The sequence below is a fragment of the Amblyraja radiata genome, chromosome 1, assembly GCF_010909765.2.
Source record: "Amblyraja radiata isolate CabotCenter1 chromosome 1, sAmbRad1.1.pri, whole genome shotgun sequence".
NCBI lineage: Eukaryota > Metazoa > Chordata > Chondrichthyes > Rajiformes > Rajidae > Amblyraja > Amblyraja radiata.
In genome coordinates this window covers 23,487,805-23,497,893 of record NC_045956.1, presented here as the reverse complement: position 1 = coordinate 23,497,893, position 10,089 = coordinate 23,487,805, and the positions used below count along the sequence as shown (strand labels likewise).

The 10,089-nt window shown below is 43.6% G+C and overlaps 1 protein-coding gene across 3 annotated transcripts in view; it reads left to right on the top strand.

Moving 5' to 3' along the window:
* The first annotated feature begins 8,863 nt into the window (after positions 1 to 8,863).
* The window catches only part of egf (epidermal growth factor), a 97,696-nt gene continuing 96,470 nt past the window's right edge, over positions 8,864 to 10,089 (top strand). For all 3 annotated transcript variants that reach the window (XM_033018859.1, XM_033018861.1, XM_033018858.1), the window contains exon 1: positions 8,864 to 9,399. In XM_033018859.1, coding sequence (XP_032874750.1) covers positions 9,279 to 9,399 — 121 coding nt within the window. In that variant the 5' untranslated portion in view covers positions 8,864 to 9,278. The remainder of the gene's footprint in view (positions 9,400 to 10,089) is intronic.

The following is a 10,089-nucleotide window of genomic DNA, read 5'->3' as shown; positions in this document are numbered from 1 at the left end:
AACAGCGGTCGGCACCACTCCGGTCACATCACGGTGAAGGATCGCGTGTGTGTGGCCCGGACACTGCTGATGGCTGTGGGTCTCCACTTATGTTGTGTGCCCTGGGGATTCTCACACGTCAAAGGTGGTGGCTGTTGAGGAGAAGGAGCAGAGGTAACATGGAGAAATTAATTTGGAGGATCTTTAAGCAAGCTTTGAGAGCACTTTCACATCACCCAGCATTGGGAAAGAGGAATGAAGAAATTTCAGATTTTGGTCTTTAGAGATACAGCATGGAAACAGGCCCACCGGGTCCGTGCCGACCAGCAGTTACCTTGTACACTAGCACTATCCTACACATATGGGACCATTCACAATTTACAGAAGCCAATTAACCTACAAACCCGTAGGTCTTGTAGAGTGTGGGAAGAAACCGAACCACCCAGAGAAAACTGACATGGTCACAGAAAGAACATATAAATGTACAGACAGCACCCATACTCAGAATCGAACCTGTGTCTCTGGCGCTGTAAGGCAGTGACTCTACCACTGCTCCACTGTGCAGCCCAATACATTCAGATATACATTCATGGATGAATATTACTAATGACCAAGTATTAATGAACATGACACTAAGGATAGGAGAAAATTTAGGGCAGTCTTGTATTCTGAAACAACTATATTTACATAAAGTACACATGTTGTATATATAGAATTTATAACAAATTAAGAATAACTACACTATTGACTTAATTTACGTATATATTTTCTAAGAATAGGTACTGACGTTTTACAGTCCCTTAACCGTCCACCTCTTAATACAATTTAAGTGATCTAATTACTTAATACTCGACTGTTTAATCTTCTTTGAAATCCAAGTGAAAACATCTTCAGCTGCAGGCAAAAGGCATCAATATGATTCCATATTTTTAAATTATTATTCAAAAATGGATTAGGGAATTTGATTAAAATAAGAACACATGTCTTTGACCACATTGTTATGTATTCATGGTCCAAATTGTGGTCAGCAGTAAGTCAGGTTGTTCAGTGAAAATAGATTCACCAGGTGATTGTATCGTGCTAATGAATATTTTCTAACTGAGTAATAGGGAAACATGAGTAAAGACGATTTTGAGACCTGGAAAACAACTATTATTAGATGACTCTTACATCTGGTATGTTTTATTGAAGCCAAACGCACACCTTTACACATTTGGCCAAGATAGTGAGCAATATCTGCATCCAACCAAAGAGATTAGCCAGATACCACATAGTAAACACGGGCGACAGCATATCATTTTAACATCAATAAATCAAGCAGCTGAGTATAGAGATGACTAATGTCCTAGTCCGTGCTTGATGTTTTTCCTTATCTTGGTTCTCAATTCTGGGAATTCCGCCAGGAAAAAGTTGTTACCTGCAACAACAAGTCAGTGTGTCTTCAACACTTCTGCAATGAGTGGGAGCTTGTATTGTCATGTCATAAGGGCTGGGAGCAGAATTAGGCCATTTGGCCCATAACTCTACTCTGCCATTCAATCATGGCTGATCTATCTCTCCCTCCTAACCGCATTATCCTGCCTTCTCTCTATAATTTCTGACACCTGTACTAATCAAGAATCTATCTATCTCTGCCTTAAAAATATCTACTGACATGGCCTCCACAGCCTTCTGTGGCAATGAATTCCACGGATTCACCACCCTCTGACCAAAGAAATCCCCCCTCATCTCCTTCCTAAGAGAACATCCTTATGGGCCTGTCCCACTTAGGCGACTCTTTAGACGACTGCCAGGGTCTAATTTTAATGGAATTCACCTATGACACCTGGCGACAACCTACGACAACCTACGACAGCAGAAATTGTCGCCACTGTTGCCGAAAAATTTTCAACATGTTGAAAACTTTGCGGCAGTCGCCCAAAAAATCGCTTAAGAGGGACAGGCCCATTAGATTCACATCATCACAGGCTGAGGCAGTTCTCTATTACAAAAAAACAGGAGTTGAGAGAATAATTTTGGAATACGTTAAACATCCAATTTAAGTTCCTGTTTTAATTTTTTTATGGAATTTTTTTTTTCAAGTGAGACTAAAAGTGCACTTTTGCAAAGTGCAGGGGTGTCCTCCTACTCCTGCGGGACCATCTGCAATGTTGTCTACATGACCTTGGGTACTTCTTGGATAACGGATTATGAGGGTGAGATGTACCGCATTTGTTGGACACTGCTCTGGAAGATGGTACCACAGAAACCTATGTTGCAGCAGTACCTGCCTTCATCTTTAGACCTTAGACTTTGGAGAAACAGCATGGAAACAGGCTGATGCAAGGGAGCAAGTTCAAGGGTTTGACTAGTAGAACAGAAAACGGCTGTTTAGTTACAAATCAGATTTATGGGCAAGAGAGAGAACAACAATACTTGTCATAGTATGTGCGGGGTCCAGTTTTACAGCAGCACACCCCCCTCTCTCTCTCTCTCTCTCTCTCTCTCTCTCTCTCTCTCTCTCTCTCTCTCTCTGCTTCTGTCCACAGCGCTGATCGCGACTCAGTCCGTCGGTAAACCCATCTCGTACATGAACTAACTTATGGCGTACCGGCGCCTGCCTATATACAGATATCAGCTGTTGAAATAACCGCCAGTACGTCCTGGCCAATAGCGCTGCTCCCAAATTCAAACTATAACCAATGGCAGGGGACATCCGAGCGAGGTCCCCCCCCACCCCCTCCCCCCTTTGGGAACAAAGTGCAATCAGCCGCAGACTGGCGCGTAAAGCAATACACTGCGCTACAGACTTGGCGCGTAAGGGTAATACACACTGCGCTGCCGGGTTGGCGCGCAAAGGTTTAAGCAGAGTGATGTCAGCTTAGGGCGTGGGATTTAAACAAATAGCTGCCAGCTGCAGCGCAATGGGTTCTAAATATAGCGCTACCGGCCAATAACGCTCTGGGCTTTAAACATAGCATTCTGGGCTTTAAACATGGCTCACGCTATGGGTTGCACACTGTTCGGGCAAAATTCTCGTATAACACAGGCCCTTTGGCCCACCGAGTCTGCGCCAACCAATGATCACCTTGAACACTAGCACTATCCTACACAGTAGGGACAAAGTACAATTTACAGAAGGCAATTAACCTACAAACCTGTACGCCTTTGGAGTGTGGCAGGAAATCTGAGCAACTGGAGAAAACCCACGCGGTCACAGGAAGAACGTACAAATTCGTACAAACAGCACGCGTAGTCGGGATCGAACCCGGTCTCTGGTGCTGTAGGGCAGCAACTCTACAGTTGTGCCACTGTGCTGCCCAAGGCACAGGTGTCAGGGCATCAAGTACTGGAATCGGGACACCATATTACAGCTGTACCTGAGGGAAGGTGTGTGTGCGTGTGGTTTCCATAAAACATGCCAGTTGTAACTGTCATCTAATTACATGTTTCCCAGGTCTCTAACTCTGCTTTATTCATGTTTTTCTCTTACTCAGTTAGAAACTATGCAATAGCATGATACAATCAGTAAGTGAAGCTACTTCCACTGAGCTAATTCCGTGCAAGTAGCGTCACAGGGGTGGTCAAAAATATTTTCGGCACATTGGCCTTCAATAGTCAGAGTATTGAATATAGAAGTTGAGAGTTATATTGCGGTTAAATAAGACATTGGTGTGGCCGCGTTTATAGTATTTTGTTCCGTTTTGGGCACCTAAACGTTTGTAATAAGGTTTGTAATAAGGTTTGTAATAAGGTGGATGAATTGAATGGGCAGTTAGTAGTTAAGGGATATGATATAGTTGGAATTACGGAGACATGGCTCCAGGGTGACCAAGGCTGGGAGCTAAACATGCAAGAGTATTCGATATTCAGGAAGGATAGACAGAAAGGAAGAGGAGGTGGGGTGGTATTGCTGGTTAAAGAGGAGATTAATGCAATAGTAAGGAGAGACATTAGCTGGGATGCTGTGGAATCTGTATGGGAAGAACTGTGAAATAGCCAAGGGCAGAAAAGGCTTGTTGGAGTTGTATACGGACCACCAAACAGCAGTAGGGAGGTTGGGGATAGCATCATGCAGGAAATTGGGGATCTGTGTAGCAAAAGTACAGTGGTAATCATGGGTGACTTTAATCTACATGTAGATTGGGCCAAACAAATTGGTAACAATGCTGAGGAGGAGGATTTCCTGAAATGTATACAGGATGGTTTTTTAAGCCAATATGTAGAGGAACCTACTAGAGGGCAGGCCATCCGAAACTGGGTATTGTGTAATGAGGAAGGATTAGTCAGTGATCTTGTTGTGCAAAGCTCCTTGGGCAAGAGAGACCATAATATGGTGGAATTCTGCATTAGGATGGAGAGTAACACGGTTAATTCAGAGATTAGGGTCCTGAACTTAAAGAAAGGAGACTTTGAAGGTATGAGATGGAATTGGCTAGGATAGACTGGCCAATTATACAAAGGGTTGATGGTGGAGATGCAATGTCAAATATTTAAAGATCGCATGCATGAACTCCAAAAATTGTTCATCCCCGTCTGGCGTAAAAGTAAAACGGGGAAGGCGGCTCAACTGTGGCTAATGAGGGAAATCAAGGGTAGTGTTAAATCCAAGAGGTCTATAAATTGGCCGGAGGAAGCAGCAAACTGGAAGACTGGGTGAAATTTAGAATTCAACAGGGGACAAAGGGTTATTTAAGAGGGGGAAAAAAGAACATGAAAGAAATATACAATAGACAATAGACAATAGGTGCAGGAGTAGGCCATGCGGCCCTTTGAGCCAGCACCGCCATTCAATGTGATCATGGCTGATCAGCCCCAATCAGTACCCTGTTCCTGCCTTCTCCCCATATCCCCTGACTCCGCTATATTTTAGAGCCCTATCTAGCTCTCTCTTGAAAGTATCCAGAGAACCGGCCTCCACCATCCTCTGCGGCAAAAGAATTCCACAGACTCACAACTCTCTGTGGGAAAAAGTGTTTCCTTGTCTCCATTCTAAATGGCTTACCCCTTATTCTTAAACTGCGGCCGCTGGTTCTGGACTCCCCCAGCATCGGGAACATGTTTCCTGCCTCTAGCGTGTCCAAATACTTAACAATCTTATATGTTTCAATAAGATCCCCTCTCATTCTTCTAAACGCCAGAGTGTACAAGCCCAGCCGCTCCTTTCTCTCAGCATATGACAGTCCCGCCATCCTGGGAATTAACCTTGTAAACCTACGCTGCAGTCCCTCAATAGCAATAATGGCCTTCATCAAATTAGGGGACCAAAACTGCACACAATACTCCAGGTGTGGTCTCACTAGGGTTCTGTACAACTGCAGGAGGACCTCTTTGGTCCTATACTCGACCCCTCTTGTTATAAAGGCCAACATGCCATTTGCTTTCTTCACTGCCTGCTGTACCTGCATGCTTACATTCATAGACCGATGAACAATACCCCCAGATCCCGTTGTACTTCCCCTTTTCCCAACTTTACGCCGAGAAAGCTTGCAGGAAATATAAAAACTGACTGAAAAAGCTTCTTTAGATAGGTTAAAAGGAAAAGATTAGTGAAGACAAATGTAGATCCCTTGCAATCAGGTACAGGTGTATTGATAATGGGTAACAATGAAATGAGAGACTAATTAAATGAGTACTTTGGTTCTGTCTTCGAAGACACTTAGGAAGACACAAACAATCTCCCAGAAATACTAGGGGACTGAGGATCTAGTGGGAGGGAGGAACTGAAGGAAATTCACATTAGTCAGGAAATGGTGTTAGATAACCTGTTGGGACTGAAGGCAGATGAATCCCCAGCGTCTGATGGCCACACAAATAGGTGGTCCTAGAAATCGTGGATGCATTGGTGATCATTTTCCAAAGTTCTCTCGACTCTGGATCAGTTCCTGTGGACTGGAGGGTAGCCAATGTAACTCCACTTTTTAAGAAAAGTGGGAGAGAGAAAATGGGGAATTATAGACCAGTTAGTCTTACATCGGTAGTGGGGAAGTTGCTTCAGTTAATTATTAACAATATAATAGCAACGCATTTGGAAAGCAGCGACAGGATCGGGCAAAGTCAGTATGGATTGAGGATGGGGAAATCATGCTTGACTAATCTTCTGGAATTTTTTGAGGATATACAAGTAGAATGGATAAGGGAGAGGCAGTGGTCAAGACCCTTCTCCAGACTGATCAGATGTGTGTGACTGGAGATCTGCTTGCAAAAGTGGCGGAAGTGGCGGCGCTGCCCTGGCAGCAACGGCTCGCCTGCAGTCCATTTGTTTTTACTTTTTTGTGTTGTTTTTTTTTCGTTTTGTCTAGTTACGTTTTTGGTTTTTAGGTTGTTGTTATGTGGGGGAGGGGGGGGGGGGGGTTGAAACGGGGCTTGCTGTCTCTCCCTTCGGGGGAATGCAACTTTTTTGTCGTATCCCCCTTCTCTGCCTCCATCTGCGCTGAGGCCTAATGGCGGAGCTGGCGACCTCGAGACTCCGGAGGCAGAACCAGTCAGGACTTGCCCTGGGCTCGCTCCCGTGAGGGCGGTCCGGCTCGGGGCTGGAACGGTGCTCCCGTGAGGGGCTGTGACGCTCCCGTGAGGGCGGCCTGGCGCGGGGCTGAGACTCTCCCGTGAGGGGCTGTGGTGCTCCCGTCGGAGCGGCCCAGCTCGAGGGTGGAATGGCGCTCCCGTCGGAGCGGCCCAGCTCAAGTGTGGAATGGCGCTCCCGTCGGAGCGGCCTAGCTGGAGGGAGGAACGGCACTCACGTGAGGGCGATCCGGCTAGGGGCTGGAACGGTGCTCCGGTGGCTGGGACGGCGTTCTGGCGGCGGTGACCTGAGTCCGGGGTTTAGCCGCGGGCCTGCGGCTGCGTACGCTGGACTGGAGGGCGGCAGCTTCGACCACCCCAGGCCGCGGTGTTTGAGCCGGCCCGTTTGTGGGGTTCGGTGAGCCGCGGGACTGTTTGTACCATCGCCCGGTGGGGAATCGCCTCAGCGCAGAGGGAGAAGAGGAGGGAAGAGACTGCAGCCCTAAGATTTTTGCCTCCACCACAGTGAGGAGGTGCTTGGAGGACTCACTGTGGTGGATGTTAATTTATGTTTAGTGTTGTTTATTATTGTATTATTGTATGTATGACTGCAGGCACGAAATTTCGTTCAGACCGTAAGGTCTGAATGACAATAAAGGTAATTCTAATTCTAATTCTAATTCTAAAAAAGGTTACATATCTCATGCATGCTAAAGAGGGCAAACCTAAGCCCGTATCTGGTCAGAGAGGAGAAGAAAGGAGATATCTCAAATCAAACTGGAAGTGACACGTACAGGGCAGAGACCGAAGGTTCAATACTGGACATTTATGAAGTTCCTTTCCATCTAATTATATTTATTTTCCAGCTGGTTAAAATGTTTGCTTCAGTACTGCATTGGTTTAATTCCACTTTGGTGAGGCCCGCAAAGTTAATGAAGAAGATAAATGGGACCCAAAAAGAAAGTGACAATTCGATCCAATAAGTAATATTTTGGAAGGATTGTTCCATGATTACGAAGGATGATTACGAAATTAAATGTGAAGAAGGCTTCCAGAAGTCATTTGCAATAACAAATCTTCGTTACCAATGCCACAGCAAATTATGTCCTGCTTTACTCCATTTGTGTTGACTTGTATTCACAATGCCATCAGTTGCTGCTGAATTTGTTCTTATAAGTGGACATGGGGATAAAATGCACACCAGCAGTCCTGAATAATACATCATGGTCTGTTGCAACTGTGTATGGATATTGCCACAGACTCCAGATTACCAAGAATATTAGCACAAAGATGTCCTACAGTTTATAGGCAGACTTCCAAGCACATCTGACCATAGATGCCAGCCCTGTATAAACCACTCTATGTAATTTAATTCCTAGCAAGCATGTAGCCCAAGGACCCACATATTTTCAACAGCAATGTGAACTGGCAGCATGATTTATTTGCATGTCTCTAGAAATAATTTAAATAAAGGTGTCAGCAAAATCCTTAGCCCAGGCTTTCTCAACTTCTGTAGAACATCTAGAGTTGTAGACTTCATGGCGTTCCTATAAATCTGGCATAGTTATGTAATGCCTCATAAACGTGGTCAGTCTTTCTGAGAGACAGAATGTAAAAGTGTCGCCTACCTACTTTGTCCACATTCAAAAATGCCGATCCTGTGCAGTGCCAGTGGTTCAGATGCTGCCTTTGTGACTAAGCAGCAACCTCTCCATCTTACTGGTGGAGTCAAGCATGGTGGGCTTGAAATCAGAGCAGTTTCCTTGGCAACAATGCCAATGTGGCAGGTTGCCGGTGGATTTTTATCTGTTAAATTCAATGCCAAACAACTGATTGTAGGTTTAAGATGGTGAAGTTCAGCTGAAGTTCAAACATTGTTTCAGCTTCTTGTCCAGGTAACTAGCTTCTTGTCCAGGTAACCAGTATGACGATAGGTTAGTAACAAGTCGCTTAACTCAGTAAGTTTTGAGTACAGGAGCTATTGGTAAAATCTGTGTAATTTAACGGTATGTATGTTTAACGGAATTTATATGCAGTTAATCTGCATTTAAGCAGTAAACCAAAACTTGGTGCTTTTTAAAACTGTGCCAGCCTTGAACTACCATTGACTCAGGTGGCTGTTAAAGATTGGATATTTACTCTAGTTTCTGAATGAGGCAGCCAAAAGTATTCACATTCACATTCAACACGCTTGTTACAGACTTGTACAGACAGAAAACTATGAGCTCCAGCTATCTGTTCGCTGCCTGACTTCTCAACTACATTAGATAGCCCACATGTACATTTGAATGAAGTTCATGTCAAGAGGTTTAAAAAAAAAGGCGAAAGGGGTGGAGTGATTAAAATTCTCGTGCTGCTGAGGGTTAGTGGAGGAGGGGAATCCTTATAAATGCAAGCAAACAAGCACTTTGACTAGAGAGACAAGAAAGACAATTTCATTCAGCAAAGAAAATGCTTCACTAAAAGGAGTAATGGGGCAGAAATGCATTTATTATTGCTCTTATCTATAGGCTTTATATCTGGAAGAAACTATTGAATTTCCAGCTGATCTGGATTCTTTTTAAACTTGCCAAATCTGTCACAAGGGTGTCAGGCATTTCATACTTTACTTCTACAAAGCTATAGAAACCTCCAAGAGAGTTGGATTTAACAAAAGTCTAGAGCGCTACAATTTTTTGAAAAAGGGACCTAGGAATTGTGAGAAAATGCTACAGACCTTGTTAAACTTTTTCTAACATTGTCCTTTATCCTTCTATCCTGAAATGATGTTTAAAGGACAGTGAACTGTGCTTTACAGTTAGGCAAAAACGACAGAGATTATGACCGTCTCATCTCTTCTTGTAGTGATCCTCAGTATTACTTTGCCCCCTCTCTCTCTTTGCTTGGACTGGAGATGTTTGGATGATTACTATTTAGCTGATGATAACTTCACATGTGCTCGTAAGTTCAATCTTATTTTTATTCGGATACTTTAATGGTTAAATATCAAATAATGATTTAACATCTTGTTTAACATGAAGTAATTTTCCTGATTGATTAAATCATTAATTGATAGTCATTGTTAGTGATACACTGTGGAAACAGGCCCTTCGATGTTTATATTTCTCATTTAATGTAGAATATTTTTTTGAAACACAGCCAGTATGTTGGTAAGATTGTTTTTTAATCGATTTAATATTTATATATAATTCAATTTATGATATTAAAAATATGTCTTCTGTACATTTGTAGTTTAATCTAAATTTTAAGATTTCAAAAGCTTTCTAAAAACCTTTAGAAAATATTGGTTGTGCAAGTGTGCAGGTGACACTGTTGCTACATTTGGGATCTGTGCACTGCTTATTGTGTGAGTAGAAATGGTCATTGTTAGATATGACGAGCTCCCTTTGGAATAATGATTTGAGGTAGGCAACAAATAACACTGTGTTGGGCATCTGTATATCTGGGTAACATTTATAATGCCCAACCTAGAGTTGCAGCTTGGTTACTTTCTCCCTGCGACCATCTTCTGTCCTTCAACCCCATCAGAATCCTAAATCCCCCCAGTTCCAACCAATGCTGCACAATTCCCCATTATCTTTCAGCTGCTCAAGTCCTAAATCTGGAATTTCAGTTATTTGCTGCCTTCTC